General features: G+C 46.2%; 1 protein-coding gene across 1 annotated transcript in view; it reads left to right on the forward strand.

The window, feature by feature from the left end:
• Nucleotides 1-24,168, forward strand: part of tiam2a (TIAM Rac1 associated GEF 2a) — a 62,904-nt gene extending 38,736 nt beyond the window's left edge. Inside the window, 12 exon segments of the mRNA XM_080513347.1 lie at nucleotides 12,437-12,652; nucleotides 13,267-13,335; nucleotides 14,422-14,547; nucleotides 14,978-15,086; nucleotides 17,590-17,769; nucleotides 18,008-18,126; nucleotides 19,234-19,342; nucleotides 19,981-20,039; nucleotides 20,121-20,223; nucleotides 20,472-20,565; nucleotides 21,683-21,837; nucleotides 22,070-24,168. Coding sequence (XP_080369473.1) covers nucleotides 12,437-12,652; nucleotides 13,267-13,335; nucleotides 14,422-14,547; nucleotides 14,978-15,086; nucleotides 17,590-17,769; nucleotides 18,008-18,126; nucleotides 19,234-19,342; nucleotides 19,981-20,039; nucleotides 20,121-20,223; nucleotides 20,472-20,565; nucleotides 21,683-21,837; nucleotides 22,070-22,755 — 2,025 coding nt within the window. The 3' untranslated portion in view covers nucleotides 22,756-24,168.
• Nucleotides 24,169-24,391: the final 223 nt, after the last annotated feature.

Below are 24,391 nucleotides of genomic sequence, written 5' to 3' on the forward strand. Positions count from 1 at the left end.
TGTGTGGCTGTCAGAGAGCAGACTGGCACCAATCTTTAGCATTACTGTAATTAGGACACTCCATCATGGCCACTGGAATAAACACAGATTATTACTGTGCAGACAGGAGGCAGACTGAGAGAGGAGGATGTGCCACACACTTATTTTCTCTCTCTCTCTCTCGCTCGCTCTCTCTCTCTCTCTCTCTCTCCCCCTCTCCCTCTCCCTCTCTCTCTGTGTCACACACACCATGTCAGCAAGCACGTCTGCTGAGGAAACTGTTCTCGGCTCCACACAACCACATGTATCTCCCATTCAACGCAAATAAGATCTGAGACGATCAGTGTTACCACTGTTATAAAAACAGTGTTTCAAGAGCTTCCAGGACGTCACCAAGCACCTCGGAATCTGTGTCACCTCAGTTGGAAATATCCAGAAGTTTCAAAGTCATAAAACTGTCAAGACGTTACCGGATTGTAGCACGAGGAAGAAACTCGGCGAGAGACTTGTGAGAAAACTGGTGTGGATTGTGGAAAACACCACACACTGGACGTTAAGCAAGTTTCCAGCTGAGCTGGAGGAGTCTGCAGGGCTGCTTCCAGCCTGTACAACACTAAACCTGGTGGGGCTCAATAACAAAAGGCTGAGGTGGAAACTAAAGTAAAGCTCTACTGCATTTTTACCATTTAAACTGTCTGCAATGCGATTCTACAGTTACAGTCAATAAGTTTGTGTGAGTAGACGGATAACATTGAAATATCCCAGAGCACTGCTCAGGTTCTTCACGCTTTTCAACAAATTGTACATTTACTAACCATCACCTGGGTCACCTCAGACACATTTCTAAGATATGCCAAGGACTGAGTGGGACAACAAAGAAAGACAAATGCTCGAATGTTGTTGTCTGAATGTGAAACTTTTCTGAAATGAAAATGGAAAAAGAAAAACCTGATATTTCCACTCGAGTAAACATTGGATGAGGGTCAAGGCTAAAGTTTGTAAAAAGCACCAGAGATCACCTGCAGTTTTTATTTATTGTGGGATTTCTTTGGGTTAGTCTGGGATGTTTTGTGGATTCAGCAGATGCCTGAAGTGAGTAAGTTCATCACTGACCTTAGAGGTGACGTGGTGCCAGTGCAGTGAATGGATAACCAGTATGTTGGAGTTCTCAAGTTTCGGTGGGCTCTCGATGAGAAAGGTGCAATAATCCAGCTTGTAAAAGACAAATACTTCCTCTGTAACAGAACTATAAACACCGAAAACCAAAGCCGTGCTCATTAGAAATACAGTATATCTGATTTTTTGTAGAGGGCACAGCATGGTGGAGGTAACATCATGCTCTCAGTTGCAAACAAAAAAAAGAACAGGAATTGAAACTGAGAATTGAAACCGAGAGAATGTGTAAAATCCATGCAGAATCAAATCAAGACTTTCTACAGAACTGCACCCAAAAAACACAATAACTGCCTCCTTTCATGTTTAGCAACTATATTACTGTTATAATATTGTGACAATGCAGGTTTGGTTAATTTGCCTTCTTGTGCGAAACGTACACATTAAAGTGAGAAAGCCAGCAGTTTTTTTCCCCTCATGCTGTGCACTCAAAGCCGTTGTGTTTTCTTAGTGAATATAATTAAAACTGGCACATTTTCCACATTTTCCTGCGTTGTGACTGGTTGCTTTGCGCGTCATGTCTTTCATCCTGCTATATGCAGTTAATACCACTCTACTGTTTTATGCCGCTATAGAGAAAACTCGCCTTTCAGAAACGTGCCAATTAGTTGTCCCTCATGAATGGTGGCAGATTGCACCTATTTCTGTCCTGTCGATAGACATCCGGTCAGGTGTTTGATATGTAAACCAACTTCACTGAAGTCATTAAAAGCAAGCGTGAGCCCAGCCCTTTGGGAATTACGCTTCTGCTGTGTGATAATGCAATACAGAAAAATGTGTGAGCTGGTGTTTACTGAGAGCAGTTATGCATGTGTGTGTGTGTGGTCGCTGCAAAAAGCTGTGTGTTAATGATGTGGATGTGGCTGCAAACCAAAAGGGAATAGATGTGTGCGTATTCATGCATATCCATCTTCTTCCTTTTGCACTAATATTTCTTTGTTATATTTAATGTCCTTCACCGCCGTGTACTGTACTTGTTACAATAGCGAGGACGTGTTTGTCAAACTTGCTCGTTATGTAATGTGGGCTAAATGAAACGGGAGGAGACATTAGTGCTGTGTTGATTCCATTGTGGATTCATTGATAGTAAAACCCATGCCAAATACCTAGGAAGCATTGTTAATTGCCATGGCCCCATTTTTCTGAGTGGGAGAGTCAGAGGAGGCTGTTTGGTATTTGACCTGAGGTCAAGCAGGAGGTGGATTAGAGAGGACAACTTGCCTTTTACTCCTCTGTCTCTTCTGGCTCTATTGGTCTCCCTTTTTGTTTGCCCGGCGACACGAGTCAGTCCCACAGCGGTGGGATCTGCACTGCACCACTGCTGCTGCTGCTGCTGCTGCTGCTGTTGCTCAGCTCCCTGCCGTTTGTGTTTTACCGAAGAACGATTTAAATAAAGGTGTGTATGTACGTGTGCGTGTGTCGGTGTCACTTACACTACTGTGTCATGTAGATTCAGGACATAAAAGCTTCCATCAGGGAGAGTCAACCACTGTGAAGGCAATTTAAAATGAGTAAAAACACCGGGTGAGGTATTGGTGCGACTGAATCAGAATTTTTTTTTGCTGTTGTTGTCTGCACGCAGAGAGGGATTTAATCACTGCGCAGCCATCAGTTTGTTCTCCGGAGCGGGAAGAGAGAAATCGAGTCACCGGGTAGAAACATCTGCCGTGTATCTGCATATAAGTTCACACATGCGTGCACGTGGCATTGTGAAAGTCAATAGAGATGGATGGAAAGGAAAGACTCGTTTCAAGTCTCCTGTCACACCTTGTAATCAGCCGCCTCACCAGACTGGCTGCCCTTTGATTAATTGGTCCGATGCATTCCAATTTGTGCTTATTACAGGGGAGAGATTGCTGTGTGTGTGTGTGTGTGTGTGTGTGTGTGTGTGTGTGTGTGTGTGTGTGTGTGTGTGTGTGTGTGTGTGTGTGTGTGTGTGTGTGTGTGTGTGTGTGTGTGTGTGTGTGTGTGTGTGTGTGTGTGTGTGTGTGTGTGTGTGTGTGTGTGTGTGTGTGTGTGTGTGTGTGTGTGTGTGTGTGCGCGCGTGCTGTTAGCATCCCGATTGCTAACAGTCGGGATGCTGCTTCTGATCCTTTGAGTTACCTAATGAAACATTTTGCTATAGAGTGCCACAACAATTGTTTCAACGCACTGTTGTTGTACCATTATGAGCTCCACCAATCGATTGCAGAAGTCAACTCAACTGGTCTCGGAGGTAAACCCCACCCCTGCCGCCCCCGCTTGAATTGATCTGACATGGATCGCGTTGGTGTTGAGTAAGAGGACGTATGGAGGCAAAATCACAATGAGTTTAGCAAGCGGAAGGCTTGGAGATTTGTCAGCTGAGCTGGCAAGTCATCAACACATCCACACGGATACAAGAGGACACACACACACACACACACACACACCACACACACACACACACACACACCACACACACACACACACACACACACACACACACACACACACACACACACACACACACACACACACACACACACACACACACACACACACACACACACACACACACACACACACACACACACACACACACACACACACACACACACACACACACACACACGGTAGCAGACGAGGACACCAGACAGATGGACGGACAGGGAAGTAATCTGACTTCACGACATGGCACCAGTCCCACCCGGGGAAATTCACACGTATACTAGTATCACCAGATGATCCTCGCAGGATTTACTCAAGATTTATGACATTGCTTGGAAATGAAGTTCCAATAACATGATGAGTAGAACATCTGAGATATTAACTGATGTCTTTTCGACTTATTCTAGTCATCCATTACTTAGGTTCACATCGCTGTGGAACCTGACTGGTCACCAGTCCTCAACAGGGCAAACACACACAGACTTACATTCATACCTGTGGAGCAATTAACTGTAAACCTTCAAAAGTTTTTTCGACCATTAGAGGAAATTAGTGTAAAATTCTCCGTCTGTGAGATGACTAAAGGTTCAATCAATCAATCAAATGTAAACAACAACAACAACAACAACAACAACAACAACAACAACAACAACAACAACAACAACAACAACAACAACAACAACAACAACAACAACAACAACAAACATGTAAATTCCATACTGAAAAGGCCCAAAGTTGGAAATCAACCCATACGTTTTTTTTGCTGCTGGACAACAGCATGGCTCAATTTGAAAAGAATGTGTTGGTAATAATGCAAATGTAACAAAATGTTATTGTTTCCAGCTTCTTGATTAAAACCTCTAGTCAATTTTCTCACTTTTGTTTACTTCAAGATTAAACGATTGCGTGAAAAAACAAGCATTCAATACTGAAATTAGGTGGTTGCACCTCATATGAGTACATCATAGTTTACTTATTATTGAAAAAAACCCATAATGGGGTGTAACAGCTACTCACTATTTAATTGAGAAAATATCTGTAGATTATTTTTGACGCCAGCCATTACACTCATAGAATCCTCCTGAATGCAATGCAGTACATGCAAACACACAGGAAAGCCTCGACCAAAAATGTAATCCTGAGCCGGCTTTGAGGTGAGAGCCCAGTTAACTCCTCTCATGATAAATAACTTGACTCACTCATCTCTATATTATTATTCTTTTTCTCCAAACAACTGTTGTACATTTATTGCATGGGAACGTAGACCGTCATCTCTCGTTTTAACGCAAAGGTTAAAACAGCAGACAGACATATTAAGCCTCTTTGCTAGGCCAGACACTTCGGTAAGAGCATTTAAATGGACTAATGAAGAGTACCGTGACTGGAGCCCCTCTCTGTCTGGCTGTCAGTACGAGGCGATTTGGTTTGATTCACTTGATTCGAGCACTGATGTTATTAGGCTTTGCCCGAGTGAAGTACTAAGCTTCTATATATACTAGACTCCGATATATGTGCTGGTCTTGCCTCTCTTCCCTCCCTGCTCTCAATCTTCCCTTTTTAGTCGTCTCAGCGGACGAGAGGCATCTGAGGTGTTTTAACACTTTTGAGAAATGTGTGAAGTGAAAGAGAAACTTTCTGTCCGCTCTTATCATGAGGCCTCGACTTCAAAAAGATAAAGTACATGCCTACAGATATTAGGTTGTATCTTCTTCTTCAAACATGATCCTGTCCTCCCCCAGAGCTACTGCACTCCTCTCCCCTCCCCTCCCTAAACTTTAGAGAATCTTCTTTACCCAAAATGTGTGTGTGTGTGTTTGTTACATGAGAGTTAGAGGGGGTAATTTGGATGTGTGTATATGTTCGTGCGTGTGTTATGACTAAGCCATCAGTCGCCATCTGGCTGTGAGCAGGCTAATAATCTGGGCTTAAAGTCGTCAGTGCAGTTAATACTCGCCCCCTCTCATCAGTCCGATCCCCTGTAAACAAGTTGGAAAGACACACTCGGAGATTGGGAGAAAGACAAGACCAAAATGGATCCAGCATGACCCAAACCCGGATGGAATGACCACACAGGGGGTCCCCGCTGTGGCCATGGATGTAGCAATACCGATTGTAGCTCCACTGGGGAACGATGAAGATCCTGGCCCTTCCCTTTACCTCACCTCTCTAATAGAGCTCTTCATGTGGGACCAGTCTCCAGCCCAGACCCTGTGCTCCTTCCTGGCCATGTGCTGGTTCTGGCCGTCTGGCTGTGAAGCCGAGGAAAAAGATCTGATCCTGGATCTGCGCTGCTCGGCCTGGGGCGGCTCCTCAAAGACAAACTCTCCTGCCTGGCCCAGGACTTGACCATTTGCCTGTCCTGCCAGAGAAACGCCAAAGGGACAAACAGCCGGTAACGAGCCGACGGGTTGGGGGGGGGCTGCTGGCTTGTGCGTGGCTTTAAGAGGGAGAGCTGATACAAGTCTTCACACTGGAGCTGCAAACATTCACACAACTCCCACAACCTTCTGTGTGTGGGTGGTAAAACTATCCTGCAAGTCTGAATTGCCAGAGAATCCATATCCACGTTGTGTACATGTGTTCAGAGTTTTTGCAGTGTTTTTATTATTGGACATCCAGCAGGTCAGAAGATCACAATTTTAGTTCTTACTGCTATGATGTTATCTCGACAGTGGTAGTTCTGCAAGGGTTGAACGGGCTGACCCGACAAGTGATACCGTCTCTGTGGACGTAAATTCAATCTCCAGCCACCTTGTGTCCTCATTATCTATTAGAATTGTGTCGTCTTTGACAGTTTTTGGCGTGGGTGGTTCATTTTTTGCAGTTTAACCCAGATTGAGTGTTTTCTCGGTTGGAGAGCACGACGAGGGCTGGGCAGGCATCGACATTAGTCCCTTCTGCACACTTGTTTATCACATCAAGCTATATTTTACAGAAGCAATGAGCATCCCCTCGTTACAGTTTTAGTTTGGACCATTTTGGAATAAGAATAGCACAAAGTGCGAGCATTACTTTTCCTTTGTACCGGCAGTCATGCAAGTGGAGTGGATGTAAATCGCCTCTGGGATTTAGCAGAATGGGTGCTTTAATCTGAAGCTGGCTTCATTATTAAAACACACTCCTCACCCAAAGTCCTCCGAGACCAAGTGGAATAATATTTGTTTAGGATGAATAATAAAAGGCATAAATGGGCTTGAGCGGAGCGCAACGGGACCTATCCTCCTCCTCCTCCTCGTCTTCCTCTCTCCTCCCCTCTGCTCTGGTTGATTTATGAGTGTGCGTCTTCTCTTATTGAGCTCTGAAAAGAAGATGGCATGGTGGCACTATAGCCAGCTAACATAGCAAATGAATCACTGGCCTTCCCACCTGCTCGCTCTCTGTGTCTCTTTCTCCCTCTCTCTCTTTCTCTCTCTCTCTCTCTCTCTCTCTCTCTCTCTCTCTCTCTCTCTCTCTCTCTCTCTCTCTCTCTCTCTCTCTCTCTCTCTCTCTCTCTCTCTCTCTCTCCCTCTCTCCCCTCTCTCCCTCTCTCTCTCTCTCTCACTCACACAGTGTCATGACAAGGCTGTTTCCTGTGAGGGATGGGTCGGACCACCCCCGAGGGTGTGCATCTATTTCATCCCTTCTACTTTATCGTCCCTCGTCCCCAGATTTGTTTATCCCCGCCTCAGATTGGACTTCTGTGCTGGAAAAGCACGAGGCTTCTCCTTTGATTCGAGCTGCGTTTCATCTGCAGACTGAGCTCTGCATGTAACGACTCCAATCGGAGTATTAACATCGAGATGATGCTTTGAATTCATCCCACAACCTCCCGGCTCACTTATTTTTTTGTGTGTGTTTACCCACTAATTGAGTCAGATTAAAATATGACTCAAGCAATAATTGATATGCAGCGGCATGCTTTCATTCTTTAGATTTACAATTATGATTTGCTGTATGTGCAGCGGGGGAAACAAATGGTAAACCTGGATCCATAATCAGAGGAACCTAAGTGATTTTCAAGTAAAGCAAATGTCCTCATAGTGACATAATGGTGGATGATTCCAATTTACGCCACATAATTCAGTGTTTCTCCCCCCGTTTCTCGTATCCTGCTGTTTACAGTTACAAATCCTAATTATCGTTCAATTGTGTTCATTTTGTCATTCTAAAAACATGGTCTTCTTTTTTGAATTTTTCTGGACAATCGGAATCTCTTTTAGTTAAGGAGGGGAAAGTGGGAGGAAAGAAACCTTGATACACACTGCATTGCTCACTTACAGGACATCAGACAGGAAAGTAACTTATCCTTCTAATCCTAATCCCCTCCAATAATTGGCTGCCCTAATGAGGAGTTCACTCTCACTGGTGTTTTATATATTTAGATCCTACAACCAGCTGTATCTCATCGAAAGAGGCTTCATGTGTTTGTTTGTTTTTTTTCCCCTACCTTGTTCCATCATGCAATACTTTGCATCTTTTATTCTTATGTGAGAGCATAGTTAGCATTCCTGCACTGCTCGCCCCCCCCGGGCTCAGAGCCTCCTGTTTTGAGTCAGCCATTCCTCTGTGTGTGGCGGTAACAAGCCAGAACAGTCCACATTGTACTGGCACTATTGAGAGACTGGACACTGATACAGCCCTCGCGCTGCTCCATTCAGCTCTCTCGAAATCACAGCAGAGAGGTCACCTGGAGCCGCAAAGGAAGGCAGCAGCTGAAGAAAAAGGAAGAAGGGATGGAGAGACGTGGAGACAAATGGCCTGAGAGAAGTGGAATTGATGGCAACGGTGGAAGTGAAGAGGTAAAGCGGGAGCAGTGCTGATGCAAACAGACATCCGGAAATCGTTAGTCAAGAAAGTACTCCTCCTGTGTTTGCACAAGCCAAGAGGCCAAACTGTCCACGACTGACTGATATGCAAAACTAGCCGGCAGCAAGCTCTTTTCCTCTGCCCACGCTCGCAGAGCGGCAGGATGCGGGATCAATGGCTCCATCACCATCAAAGTTCACTCCGCCCCAGGGGCGGAGGTGTACCGAAGACCAAGGCTTCTGACCAGGCCTTAACGAAGACACGGGCAGCGGCAAATTAGAGACGGAGCCAGGAAGGAGGAGGAGGAGAAGGAGGAGGAAAGTTGAAAACGCATTGACTGATCATCAGATGAAAATAAGAGGTGGACGAAGCTAGAAGATAAAATCCTCCCGAGACGGTCAAGCAAACTTCCTGTTCTGTTTTTTTTTTTTTTTTTTTTGCTTCTTCCTTTTTCTTTTCCCTGTTTGGTCAAGCTGAATGAGTGCGCACAGTGTCTGGAGCTACAATGCCAACATCCAGGGGAGGCAGGCTCCGCAAGAAGGGCTGCTCGCTCGTCCGAAGGACCCAGCGGCAGGCCGCAGCCGCATGGAGGCTGCTCTACAGACTGCTCTTCCTGGTCACCCGCAGGCTGGGAGAGGTATTCAATTCTCAGTGAGATCAAAACTTTATGTTCTAATAGCTGATGAGTTTGTTTTTTTATGATTGAGTCTGAGGGAAGGAGACTTTTACTTCTGCTCAAAGTGAACACATGTTGAGATGGGATTTATCAGAAGATGGTTTAGCTTCTGTTTTTTGGCCTGGATTGAAATAGAAAGTAGATTTACACCTGACATGTAAGGTGCAACATTCGGTGAAAGAAATGCTGTTTTTTTTTTTTATTTGCCCAGGGAATCGAGCAGGAGGACCCAAGGAGCTAAATTGACTGCCGGGCTTGAGCAGGCGTAGAAACATGATCAGGTGTTGACACCTGTCAGCTGGAACACCTGAATGGGAATTCACAGCCTCTCGGTCGGCATTCGCTCATTTCACGTTCCGCTCCCAGGCTTTCCTCCCGCCTCCGCTGGCTCCCGTCCTCGGCTCTTAATTGGCTATTTGGACTCGCTGTCAGGTCGTGTTGGTGGGATTGTTGTGAGGCGATTGCAATCCCTGAGTCATGACTGTAGCACCCCCCCTCCTCCCAATCCCACCTGCCCGCCATCTCTCTTTCTTCTTGCCCACCTTCTCCTGTCACGCTCCGGTGCAGGTATCTGTCATTTAGTGTTGATGAAAACCTTTCTTCGGAGGCTTTGAGAGAGGTGGAAGTGTGTGCTTCCGCTTGCACGTGCTTCCAATCATCCAGGCAAGCACATTCACTCCCCCCCCCCTCTCCTTCCCCAGCCTTTTGTGGCTCCTCCATTATCTCATTTATGTGCGTATGAGGTTAACATGAGCCCACACTGTTCTTGCATGTCAGGGAGGGGTGTGACGAGAATTAACTTGGCACTTGAGTGGTGGTACGTACCCTCCTGTGCACACATTTTTCCCAAAGACCTGGACAAACCTCCCCCTTCACTGCCTGTAACTGAAATAAGCGGCAGATATGAGTGTTATCTGTCGCCACAAGCCTGCACTCCCCTGTCTGGAGCTACCGGTGGGCTAGTTGATGAATATGTCGCTCTGATATCCTTCAACCTCTATGTTTCCTTCAGGCAATCTCCCCCCGCCGTCCGCCTTCCTGCTGCATTATAGAGCTTTCCCAGACGTGTATCAGTGAATGAAGGCTGACTGGCGCTGCGTGCGGCACCAACATCACTGTCTGAGGCTGATTTTGTGATCTCTCAAAGGATGGTGCGTGTCAGCGGCTGCAGTTACGTGGCTGGTATTCTGAATTCTGTCTGATTGAGAAGTGTTTACGAGCTAACTGGATGTTGACTTGCAGGCACTTGCATTAAAGGGTTGGGAAAGTTTTGTGAAGTTTCTCTTACATCCTCAGCACATTGCTGTCCTTCTTACTCAGAGAATCGATGTGTGTGAGCAGTATCACAGCTAATACATGTTGTCAGTATGTATTTATATTTTGTCCCTCCACCAGCACTATGAGGACCCCTCATAACTCTCAGCCCACACTGAAAGCGAGACAAGAAAGCTGATGTGGGTGGTGGATCACTGGAAAGAGGCTTAACCCAGACTGATATAGTGGACAGGGAGAGGAATTTTCCCTTTCTGTCTCTTTCCTCCCCCTGTTTCATTCTCGGTGCACATATTGGAGGGTCGTCTCTGGAGTGACCGCGCTATAATGAGCTTGCTGATGAGTTGCAGACTTATTAATGGAAGCCTTGATTGTCTGTGGGCTCCTTGGGAGTGGGGTGGGGGTGCGGGGGTGGTGGTGGTGGCGTGACTCAGAGGCTTGTCCGGGTCCTGTGCATGCATGCGCATCGATGGCTGCAGTGTCAGAGTGAAGGGGTGTATCGATCCATGTCTGTTGCTGCACTGTCTGTGGTAGAAAGCTGCACCTGGCTGCTTGCTCATGGTGTATTTTAAAGGCCAACACACACACACACACACACACACACACACTTGCTGGAGGAGAGTGCTGAGCAGCTGTTTTGCTTGGCATTGTGGCTGTCCCGCCCTGCTGCGATGCTGTGCAGCAGGGTGGAAGCTGCTATTACTGGCACTTATCAGTCTCTGCTGATTTTAGTGACTGGCCGCAGATTATAATGCTGCATCATGTCATTCACTTGGAATAAGGGGGACCGGCCATCATATGACTATTTTTGGTAGTGAAATCACATCATAATTGATGGCTTGTGCACTTCAGACGAGCAAAAGCCCGCTGCAGTTGATGAAGTGTTGTGATTCACAGGCTTGTCAGATAGGAAACGAGGTGGGCTTTTGATGAAGTGTGGATACATTTATTGTAGTGTTTAAAAAGCAGATACCGTGAGGTGGTAACTGTGGGGTAAAGTCGGGAGAATTGGGGGATTTTATTTTTCCACATTGCTGCTTTTTTATTTCTTGGGGAACAGAACTGAGGAGCTCATAATGGTTCATATTCTGCTGCAAGCTGCTCACAGACTAGAAAGTCTTTCCTGCCACAGGCAAGACTTTGCAGTATGGTGCCTTCGGCTCATGTTAATTTCCGTACGCCAGGCAGCACAGTCCAGTATAAAGTGATGAGGATTATCTGTTTCCCTTGAACTTCTCTGTAAATGGTATGACACTGAGCTCTTCCTGTGGTTCCACCTATGAAAGAAGTAAGCTGGAGGAACATTTTATGAATTGGCTAAAAAAAAAAAGAGAGAGGGAGAGAGAATCCCCCAGTCATCCTCCTACATTAGAAACAAACTGTTGCATACTAAAACATGACCAAGTGGGACTCCCTGGCATGTCAAATATCCCAGAGTTGATGTGACACAAAGCTGCATGACTGTCCATTATGGGGTTGAGATGAATAATGAAATGCGCTGTAATGTTATCTGCTGGGACATCCAGTCAGTGTTCTGGATGCACCGTGAAGGCTTTGATGCAAAGCCAATTAGCATAGAGTGCATAACTAAGTCTCCATTACGCTCCAAGTATTCTCAGAGGGATTGCTGGCCGTGCACAGTGTAGAATCATATCTATCATTATTTTATATGGGTTTAGTCCTGAAATCATTAGCTGTGAAAGAATACATGCAGCAAATTTTAATTGCTATTGGAATGTATGATTTGGTGTGTGTGCGTGTGCATCTGTGCGTGAGTAAATTAGCCTGAGGAGAGGCGATGGTCCTCACCGTGAACTTGAAAAGTGTTGGCTGCTCACTTCGTGTGTGTGTGTGTGTGTGTGTGTGTGTGTGTGTGTGTGTGTGTGTGTGTGTGTGTGTGTGTGTGTGTGTGTGTGTGTGTGTGTGTGTGTGTGTGTGTGTGTGTGTGTGTGTGTGTGTGTGTGTGTGTGTGTGTGTGTGTGTGTGTGTGTGTGTGTGTGTGTGTGTGTGTGTGCGCGTGTGCGTGCGTGCGCGTGCGTGCGTGCGAGATCCTTCTTCACCTCCAGCTGGCTGTTGTAATCCCTGTGCTGAAGTACCTAAACACTCATCCTTCCCCCTCCCCCTCTCTGTTGCCCCCTACAGAGCGTGGACACAGTCTGCGCTCTCTACCAGTCGTTCCAGGAGGGGCCGGGCTCGGGCCCCGGGGGTTTGATGGATGACCTCACAGAGCCTTCAGCGAGGCCGGGTCCCACCGGGGAGACCACCTTGCTCAGACCCTGCCACAAGCACATGAGCGCCACAGAGAGGTTACGCAAGGTCATCCAGGAGCTGGTGGACACGGAGAAGTCCTACGTGAAGGTGAGATCACCACGGTTCAGGGTGAATACACTCGAGTGTTACCTCTTGCTTTTAAAAGCTTTCAAGAGGAACGTTTTTATTGCTCAGTGCAGGTTCGAATCTCCTCCTGCATAAGTCTATATACCTTTCTCCTGCATCATTTTGTTGTTTTTAATTATGACCCCTTTTTCTGTGACATACTTTAAAATGTTTCCTCCATGTTTCCTCCGTCATCTTCATTTCCTCATTTCTCGTTCAAGTCGTCTTTGTTCTGCTGATGAATTATAATTGAAGGAGGAAGATTTTCTTCCTTGAGTGGCTTGATGCAGGCCTTTTTCACCCCATGTCCATGAACACCAGCCGAGGCAGCAAAGGGGAAGGGGAGGAGGAGAAGAAAGCTCATAAATCAAGCTAATGAGAATATCCCCACTGATACCAAGACAAGCTACAGCCACATTAAAGGAGCTCAGAAGAGGAGAGATAGAGAGCAGGAGTGAGATGATGATGGTGGGAGAGAGACAGTTGGAGGTTATTATTTGGTGAAAATAATGTTTTGGGTTTTTTTTTTTGTAATGAAAGAATTATAAAGCAAATGTTTTATTTCTTGTCATTGACCTTTTGTTTATCTCGTGCAGGATCTGGCCTGTTTGTTCGAGATTTACCTGAAGCCCCTACAGAATGAAACCTTCCTCACACTGGACGAGGTGAGTGTCGATATGCTAATATGGAGCATGGGGTGCTTCTCTACAGAACATCAAATCCATTGAGTGTTTATTGCGTGTCGATGAGCTGTGCTCTGCCGTATCTCCCTTATTGCCACTCCTGACTGCCTGGAGGCCAAATTAGCATTCCCCGACACTGACCTTGCAGTGTCCCTGGGGGCTGCGAGGAAAACCCACCTTTGAAGTGCTCACCTCAGTTTAATGTGCCGTGATTTAGCTGCTCACTGGTCTTTCTGTATGTACCTCATCAAGAATGTGGGATATCCTCCCCCCTGCTCAATTTAAAAACACCTTAAATCAAACTTAGCACCAGTTCCTGTTGGAGCATATTGTGTTGCTGCGGCATGTTAATGACATCAGCTCCATGTGACCTCCAACACGGGACATCCCTCCCAAGACGCACGAGTCGATGGGCCGCTGAGCTCTGGGGCAAATTAAAAGGCTATTACAGGACTACGAGATATGTCCAGAGACGGGCTGGACAAGGGCGAGTTTCCCCCCATGAACGGCTTTTAATGAAGGGAAGTGGTGACCCTTGCTATATATGCCAAGGAGTGTGTGCTACATTTTCTAAGTTTGTGTGTGCGCGTCTTCCAGCAGGGCCATAGCTTGTCCCTAAGTGCCGTTGTCAGAGATGGAGCCATCAGAGTGGAGGTTTTATAACACTCTGGGGTGCCTGTCTTGCGGACTGTTATGAATTACAAGCTATCCTGGATTCTTTTTTTGTGGCCTCATATTCTCTCTCTCTCTCTCTCTCTCGCTCTCTTTCTCTCTCTCTCTCTTTCTCCCTCTCTCTTACTCCCTCTCTCTTTCTCCCTCTCCCTCTCTCTCGCTCTTGCTCTTGCTCTCTCTCTCTCTCTTTCTCTCTCTCTCTTTCTCTCTCTCTCTCTCTCTCTCTCTCTCTCCCTCTCTCTCTCTCTCTCTCTCTCTCTCTCTCCCTCTCTCCCTCTCTCCCTCTCTCCCTCTCCTCTCCTCTCCGTCTCTGTGGCTCTTCTCCCAAACATCCTCGTCCATCAAATCCCCACACTTTCTCCTCCTCCTTCGGTCCATCTTTCTTCCTCTTCCTAGATGGAGAGTCTGTTTGGCAGCTTGCCCGAGATGCTGGACTTCCAGAGGGTCTTCCTCCAGACGCTGGAGGAGAGGATCGCCTCCTCGCCCGACTTCAGCACCCTGGAGACCCCCTCACAGTTCAAGGTGAGATATACACACACAGTAACACATCACACTATTGATTAGATGTCCAAAGACTCGATGTGGATTTCATGAGCATACACAACATTATTCTCAAACCAGGCAATTTTAGCCACAATGCCAAAGACGAGCATGATCTTTGAGCTCTTGAGCTTTATAAATAATTGAGCCTGGGTGACGGGAGCAGCGACAGCTGATTTATGGGCTTGACATGACAAGGTGTGGGGTCTATTGATCCAAACGGTGGATCACTGCTTGGATTGTGAGCTGCAAAATACCATTGTGCTCTGCCAGTTCGGCGAAAAGGCAAAACCTGAGTTGGGGGCTGAATCATCTCCCAAGAGAATGAAGGACATGGTGCTGCGGTCATGACTTCACATGTTCACACTCTTTCATCCTCACTTCTACTTTTGTGCCACTTTTTGCCTCGCAGAAGCTGCTTTTTTCTCTCGGGGGCTCATTCCTCTACTATGCCGACCACTTCAAACTGTACAGCGGCTTCTGCGCCAACCACATCAAGGTCCAAAAGGTCCTGGAGAGAGGTACGACACACGCCTACACACCATCCACACATGGCTGCACAAACACACTGCCGCTGCACATGGAGATTGATAAATATGTCTAATCTGGAGTCAGCCCCACCTCGGCTAAATTTGGCTTCCTTGCGCCTGTGTTGCATCACAGTCACCTCACGGTGCTCGCTGCTGAGGGTTTGGCCTGCTCTTTTGGGAAGAAAATCAATTATGTATGAAAGTAAATGTCCCAGAGTGAGACAGGGAATGAGAGTGAGGTGAGTGATGCCTCTCCCAATTTACTGCAAGCACCCTGTCTCCTCCACCTCCTGCACACAGATGCATGTTGGAGCGTGACGATGTAAAGTATTACTGCAATACTACCGCTTTTGCCATTGTGCTAGAAACTCGATGCTACCATGAAATTATGGACACAGTTACAATTACCGTATTTTCCAGACTATAACTCACATATGAGTATCTGTTATATCTGACAAAAAATAAGAATACCTAAAAAGAACTTTTCTTCTGTTATACAACATAAGCCACATTTATTGTGCATTTTTCATTTATGTAGACAAGCAGTTAGACTTAGCATTTACTCTTTTTTTCCTTTATTAAATGAACTATTAAGCCTGTATTATAATTATAAGAGCTGTTTATGCTGATTTACATGTGGGTATTTTATCTCCGCTCATATGGTTCTGCTGCTGCATGACCCCCTATCGAGAGTATATGCATTGGAAAATAGACGAATCAATGAGTGATTAACTCAGGCAGACTAAAATAACCCATACATATTGTTATCTACGTCCAGCTGATGTGACTTCCACTGAAATTAATGAATCAAGTCATGAATTTTCCCCATAACTTGTTATTTAAATCAATCCACCACCTTTTAAAGACATAACGAGTTCAGGATTCAGGGATATGCGTGACTAAATCAAGATTGTCCCTCCTAATTTCAGAATCAACAGTATGAAAACCTTCAAAGTTGTTTGGTGTTCAAACAAATACACAGGCTTCGTATAACCTTGTCAAACATTATGTAACCATGAAAACTTCTCAATAATTCCCGTTTGTCTTGCAGCGTGAGACACTGTCGAAATGTTTAAAGTTGATTTATGTGCCACAGTTTGGGAGCTCTGCCCAGTGCATAGAAAAACGTAAGAAGATTGGCTGCTTTGCCGATGTAGGAAGGTGGAGTGGGGGGGGGGACCAAATTGTCCCCCCGCAGTGCTTAAATCTGCCCCATTACCCGAATTGTGTGGGATATTCCTCGAAGTAAGCACCAGCAGGATGTTTAATAGGATTAGACGGGTAGAGAAAAAAACCTGAAAAATCACTGATGGGTCAGAATTACCTTGGAGGAGAATAAAGTGTGGCAAATACGGTTACGAAACAACACCGGGGACATTGAAATGTTTTCTGTGCAGTTAAACGTTCCTGATTATGAATATTATGTAAATTATATGTTGTGCTAAATAAAGTCGAGCTTTTTTTTTGAGATGAAAGCCTGTAATTTCCATCACAGATTGTTCTCACGCACACAAAATTGGGATCTGACTTTTCACAATAAGTGCTGAAGAAATGACTGTCCTCTTCAAAAGCACCTGCAATCTCAGCTGTGAGATCATTCTGAAGTGGCTCCGAACGTTGGCGTGAGGGCAGAAAGTGTCGGGATCAAATAACTCCTCTCACAGTTTGAATGCGCCCTATTGTTTGTCCGCTATGGTGAGCTGTGTTGCGCTCGGTGAAAGACGGCTAATAATAGAACATTTGCTGCAATAATTGCCTTTTACAGTTAAAAAACATCCAAAACGGTGGGTAGATAGTTGGCCCAGCGTGAGCGTGGACACCGATCCGAGGACACGAGCACGAGGAGAAACTGTGGGTGTTCGTCGAGCCTTTAAGTAATTACACGCTCGTCGCTGCCATCTCCAAGCCCCACCCCCACTCATGCCACAGGCCCCGTGTTGCCTTAGTTTCTCTGTTTATTTGTCGACTCGTTAATTGCCTGCCAATTACTCAGGGAGGTGAGGATGCGGCTGCCTGTCTGTGGCTGGGAGTGTTATAATTAATACTTTAATGGCCCCCCTCAGTAAGCGTTGTGGAAGCATACTGCTCTGGGAAAATGTCACCACCTTTATAGAAGACCCTGTTCTGGATTATGCGTGCCATTTCACACAAGGGGCCGTTGGCTGCGGCATAAATGAAGCGTCCCAAATCGGCGGTTTCAGCAGACAGCTTTAGCGTTTAAGCAATTCGCCGCAACTGTGCGGGGGGGGGGGGGGGGTTCACCTTTTGGCTTTGTATTTATTGCGGCCGTTATGAGCTTGATGGGCTTAATTGATGCTGATATTTACATTGTGACACTGCAGTGAACATGGCAGGTGGAGGGGTAGCCTACATCACCCCCTGCTGGAGATACGTTATTGCACCATTGCACAGTTCATTCATTTAGCTCAATAACAAAGACAGTGAACTGATGAGATTACTGTGATTACTCACCAAATATTAACTTTTTTTCCAGCTAAAACTGACCAGGCCTTCAAAGAGTTCCTGGCTGCGAGGAACCCCACCAAGCAGCACTCCTCCACCCTGGAGTCCTACCTGATTAAACCGGTGCAGAGGGTGCTTAAGTACCCCCTGCTGCTGCGAGAGCTGGTCTCCCTCACGGATACTGACAGCGAGGAGCACTACCACCTCACTGGTAGGAAGGGGGAACACATTCAGGGACGCGCGGCAACACTATAAATAAAGGCACTTCGCGTCTGTCGTTTCAGACTCATGCTATTACATCATGCATGCAAACATGATGTGACGATCCGGGCTGCAAATTAATTGACACAACAATGAACAAATGATTTCTGCCTCTGTAATGCAATCAGACACATATGTGCTACAGATAGGACTCTTGTCAACGCGGTTTTGTTTCTCTCTGTGTGCAGAGGCCCTGAAAGCCATGGAGAAGGTTGCCAGCCACATCAATGAGATGCAGAAGATCTACGAGGACTACGGCTCTGTGTTTGATCAACTGGTTGCAGAGCAGACCGGCTACGATAAAGAGGTGGATGCACATTTCAGTCCTGCATTCATAATGATGTTCTTCTAAGCCTCGCACAAACAATCCCTGGTCATGCATCCAGTTCGGTCGTGGATCTCTGGTCCTGTAACTCTCTGTGATGATCCTTGCATTGGGGAGCGACGAGACTCCGATACGTACGATGTATTTATTGATTGTGGTTTGGGTGCGTTGTCAGAAAGCTGTGAATGAATTGCCCATTCGGGATAAACAGAGTGGCTTTAACTGAACTGAACTCATCCTTCAAATGTATCAGCAGAGATCGAAACTCATCAGACCTGATTGTCCATTGTGTCCTATTTTCAGCTGGAACATGTGTCTGCTCCTCCGCTGTGACTCTGTATAGATTAGTTATAATGAGTCACTTGTTGGTTACGTTTGCCTTTTTTCTGGCATAACTCGGATTCTCCTCTAAAATCAGCAAACCATCTCGGGTTAAAAGAAAGTTCACCTAATATTTGGTTTAGCAAACGCTAGAAAAATGTCTGTGGGAAAATCCCAGCAGTGTGTGAACTACTCAATGGCTCATCTGGCACCATCAGTCACTTTACCTCGACCTCGTCACGTTTATACATCAGATCGTTGCAATTGTGTCTGAATGTTTCCACGTTGAGTCACCAACCACCTGCCGAGCAGGTGTACCTAATATTGTGGCAGCTGGCTGCATAGTATTTTTTGACTTGGATGAAGAGTGTAATTAGAAATAGAAAATTCTCCTCACAGTTTAAAGCAGCTATCAGAACATCAGAGTGGAGCTGGTTTTGTTTACGCCGTCCTCTGTGAGCTACCTCCAGGGATTGAATACATTTACAAATTGATAGAAACAGCTCGTAACCACTGCAGTATAAATAGTCAAAGTGAATGCTAAATGATACTGTCTGGAGCGCTATATGTTTTCAATATATTCAAACTGCTCTTAAAGACCATATAAAGGTCCAGTCAAAAAAAAAAAAACTGCACCAACACAGACTGGTCGTGTTTGTTGGGGGATTGTGTTAGTATGTATCCCACACTGCTGCCAAAAGCCAGAAGTCTGCTCTGTTATTCTCTTCTTCTTTATTTTTTTAACTATCTCGTGTGTTTCCCTGGCAGGTCACAGAGATTTCTATGGGAGAGTTTCTCATGCATTCCTCAGTGGTGTGGCTCAACCCTCATCCCTCGCTGGGTCGTATGAGAAAAGACCCTGAAATGACCGTGTTCGGTGAGTCCTGTTGGTTTTTTCTCTGTTTCAAATCAATCAATTTACTTTGTTGTGCGTGTGAGTGCATATATTCACGTGTAAATACACACACATTCTGTACTATAATGAAGTTGCAGAAACAGATCGACAATGTTGTCCAAGTTACTGAGAATTACTTTTATTACGATTACTCGTTACTCTCATATCGTAGTCAGGTCTTCAACCCGCGGCTCTCGTGTCGCTGGTGGAACACGCCAGAGGGAGAGCGGCAGCATCTCCATGTTTTCATACCCGACAAACACAATCATCACTAGTCAATCCTGAAGGCGGTGACGTTACAGTATTGCCTTATTCATTATGTGTTATTCCCAACACTGAAATTCACTCGCGGATGTTTGTATTTAAAGTGTGTTGGGTTTGTTGCAGAGTGTGTGCAGCAGCTCTGAAACTGAGCCCTGTGAATTTTAATATCCGGAGCTGTAGCGCTGATATATGCTTTAAGGCTTCAAGCTGGCATCTAAAATGCTTCTGTGGGTTGTGCTCCTTCAGTCGGCTTTCCCCAGGAGGCATTCACAGTCAAAACTAAGACACTGATGTGTTCTCTCTCGCTCTCTCTCTCTCTCTGTCTCTCTCTGTCTCTCTCTCTCTCTCTCTCACAGTGTTCAAGAAAGCAGTGATATTGGTCTACAGGGAAAACAACAAGCTGAAGAAGAAGATGGTAACTGTTGTTTGTCTGTCTCTCCCCACGCTGTGAATGCAGAGTTTCTGGTGTGTTAACCTGGTTGTTTCTTTTGGCCAGACGAACCCTCGCTCGGCACTTTCTCACGGCGACGCGGACCCCTTCAAGTTCCGCTGGCTCATCCCGCTCTCGGCGCTGCAGGTCAGACTGGGAAATACTGCAGGTAAGAGGCCAGCGCACCGCCGCGTTATCCCCACTTAATCACTCGCTAAGCACCCTCACTAAATCTTTCTGCTCTTTCTTTTTTCTGCATCACCCGAGTTCGACCGCACTCGCCCCTCAGCCGGCATTTCCCTGTAGTGCCCCCCCCCCCCCCCCCCCCCCCCACACACACAGGCTTATCTCCACAAACCGTATTTGGACTGCGTGATTAAAAAGCTTCTCCTTTTTTACTCCCTGGCTCTCCTATAGGAGCCGGCACGGACAGCAGCTGCATCTGGGAGCTGATTCACTCCCGCTCCGAGGTGGAAGGCAGACCGGAGACCGTCTTCCAGCTGTGCAGCAGGTCAGAGGTCAAGCTTTCTGCAGGAATCACACGTGAATTCTAGTGGATGGATTCCACAGTCCGGCCTTTTTTTTTCACACCAAGAATAATGGCAGTATTTTGGCAACAAATTGTGCTGATGTTAATTTCGCACTCGGGAGTGATTGCTGCGATCTAACAAGCAACTACAAGCAGTCAACAAGCCAACAATAGAGTCAATTTGTCACAAAGTTTTCTTCAACATTGTACACAATGATCTTCAATTTGTGATACATCTTTGAAATGGACAGTTTGGCTCATTATTCTTTTCATACTTGTTTTATGTACTGAAGGCGCGTCAAACTCATTGTAGTTTAGTGGCCACAGAACAGAGCTCTTTTAGTAAAATGATGGCAAACACACCTATTATGTATTTAAAATCTGATGAAGAATGCCAGTCTATTCTTCCTATAATAGAATAGGAAGAATACAAATGACTTTGTACACTTTGCAAAGTCATTTTGTGACCCAAGATTAATACTTTTGTGGTAAAGTGCAGTATGTGCCTAAAACACATTGAATTCACACAATAAACCAGATGTTTGCCGTCATCTCACAAAAAGTATTGTATAATATATAAACGACCAACACTAAGAAAAGCAGCACTGATGCTGAGATGTGTGCAGAGGCTTTAGGATAACGTCACTTCCTGACGTCTCTTTCTAGGAAGGAAAGAAACTGCCAGCTACAGTCTACAGTCCTTTTAATCAACTGAATCTGTTTTACTAACGGAGACGCTGGTGAACCAAGCCTGTCATCATATTTATGCAAATACAGTGTTTTCTTTTTCTTTTACGTGTCGTCCCGACCTTTTTGGAGTCTTGGATTATAAATCCACTTGATTTTCTATCATGGCCGGTATATTTCCATCAACGGTAAATATCCCAACCTGTCTGCATGACGGAGTAGTGCGGCTGAAGTCTGTGACCAAATTGGTAATTCTCATTACACACTGTGAAATTGGGATCACTCCTAATGAATTAAATCAGCCAATTCTCCCGGGACGTGGCGGAAGTCTCCCACCCGTCTATATTTAGCTTCTGAAATCGGCTTCAGCACGCTCACGTTACCTCTGCACCTCTGATGTCTTCTCCAACAGCGCGCCGGAGAGCAAGGTCAGCGTCATCAAGGTGATCCGCTCCATCCTCCGGGAGAACGTGAGGAGGAACACGAGGAGCGACGCCACGCTGGAGCGCGGCGGGAAGGAGCGCCTGGCGCCTCTACGCGGCGTCCTGCCCTCCTCCGCCAGGCTAGGTGAGCTCTCACAGAAGGATCCCTCCACTTCACGGAGGTGATATTTCTCTATGGAAATCATTTCTATAAAAGTGAGATTACTGCGGCAATCTGAGGTCACTTGTCTCTTAGAATCATCGTCCGTGTAATCCCAACACCGTGGATACTTTCCTCATGATTGGATCTGACTTTTTAGGGCATGAAATGCTTTTTGCTGAGTGGCATCGACTTAAATCTGCACCTTTGTGGCCAGGTTCGTCCAGGGCCTCGTGGCTGTGTAAGCAGCCGCTCGGAGAGCCGTCCACCCCGGGCGGAATTCCCAGGCTGGACTCCGACGAGGGAAGCCTGAGCAGCGGCACCAACAGCCTGTCCGGGGCTCCTCCGGCCTGCGTCTCCTCCGACTCTCCCACCCCGCAGAACTGGTCTGGGGCTCGAGGGTCGGCCGGTCAGCCGCGCTCCGCTTCGCTGAAAGAGTCCGACATCTTAAGTGACGAGGACGACGACGGTTTCAGCGAAGGAGCGCGGAGAGACAGCGGAAACGGCGTCTCCCCGACCAGCGCCATCGAGGTTCAGTTCCTCCACCTCAAACTGTCGGAGGACGCCGTGCCCAAAGGCGCTCAGGCACCCTGCGTTCAGCCCGAGGTTGCCGGCGACACTCCCGAGCTCCAACACAAGCTGGTACGCGGACACTTCAGCCCCTGTAAGAGGAAAAACGGCAGTCCGAGGAGGAGCCAGGGCGCCCTGCTGCACATGAAGGAGACAAGCCGCTCGCTGGACAGTCAGACGGACGCGGCGTCGACGTCCGGAGGAGTGGACCTCAACGCGCTGCTGGAGAGGGAGTTCAGCGTCCAGAGTCTGACTTCTGTAGTGAACGAAGACTGTTTCTATGATCAAGCTGAGAGCTGTGCCACAGACTCTGGAAACGTGCCCTCTTCGTAGTACGGCTCGACCTCCTACCGTCTACCAAGCCGAACGTGTCGATCCGGCGTCACACGGTGGGAAACCCATCTGGCTAATTGAAGCTGTGGCTGGACTTGAAAGGCAGTTTAGTGAGTCTCACACCTGCCTGCGAAAGGTTAAGCGTGAAGGATCCATTTTGAGCGAAGCGGATTGGCCGGCAGACCCAGTTCCTCCGCCGGGAAGAGGGTGAGGCGAGGTGATTTCAGTCGTGACGATAACGACTGCAATGAATCTGCCAGGCACTGATGTGTATCTGCGATCTGGTCAGTTCTCGGCGCTCTGCCTCTTCCTCAGACCATCCCAGTGACAGATTCTGCTCCAGATGCCCCCGCCGCTCTGCTGATTGGCGGTTCTTATTTGGTTTTTGACCTTTTCTCTGGTAAAACGGGGAGAACGTCCTCGTCTGTCAATCTGAAACGATGAGAGGGCCTGAATAATAACCACAGCATATTCAGATGGAGTGTCTCAGGCAGTGGGTTTGGGAATACTTGGTTCAAAAACAACTGGACACTATAGATCTCCACTAGTACAAACTGTATTTTAGACAAATGAGAGTGGGCACTGAGAAAAAAAAACAGTTTCATCTGATTCACCCAAAGAGCTGCAATGAAGATCTGAACCTGACCTAAACCGACAAGGAGATTTACCTCCACAATGAAGCCTCTCTTTTTTCTTTTTTTTTTTTGCTGTATTTTGTGCACTAAAGTACACTGTTGCCTATACATTTGAAATATTTTTATCTGTACAGTTTTTTTTAATGTTATTACTGCTGTTTTTATTTATTACCAGATTTGGTTCATTATAAATCAGCCGAGAATCCTTTTGGGTGAAGTCTTGAACTCTTGGCTACAGATTTGATCAGTTTTTGAATTTAGGAAAAAAAAGAAAAAAAAAGAAAGACGATGCAGTTTCTTTATTCACTTTGACTGGATTTTGCTGAAGATTGTAATTTCCATGGTGTGCATTGGGAGTGTTGGTTTTTTTTTTGACTGATTTAAACTGCAAATGTTTCTTTTCATGTTTATACGTACCTTGTGTTTGTTTGTTTGTGCGTGTGTGTGTATATATATATATATATATATATATATATATACACACACGCACACATACTCTTTTCTATCTCTGAAGCATCTACACATACGTACTTGACACTGTACAGATGAGAATCAAGGCAGGAATTTGCAATAAATGCAGCTGATATTTTTATATAAGTTGTTTGCCTTTGCGTTAAAGTCCACAGTGAGGTACTGTAATGAAATAAAGGTGAACCGCTGCATCCTCTCCTCTTTCAGCTCGACTCCACCAGGCCTTTAATGCTAGCATACCAATGAATGTGAACACTCCATTCTCATGGAATTGTTTTATAAATAAAAGTTTTATCTGTGAATGACATCAGGGGAATTGTTCTTTCAACTTGGCCCTTCAAAGGCTTGCCACTTCAGGATTTTGCATATCCATGATTTTTCTATTGACAGGTAGAAGCAGTGGTGGGAGGTATAGTGTCTTATCTCGGGCTCGGTCTCTGGGCGAGAGCTGACGGACGCTCCCTGATTAGCTGTCATAAGAAACACACAATTCTATATCCGGGCTTTCCAAGCGAAAGGTTTGTCCTCAA

The sequence above is a fragment of the Blennius ocellaris genome, assembly GCF_963422515.1.
Source record: "Blennius ocellaris genome assembly, chromosome: 17".
NCBI classification, from domain to species: Eukaryota; Metazoa; Chordata; class Actinopteri; order Blenniiformes; family Blenniidae; genus Blennius; species Blennius ocellaris.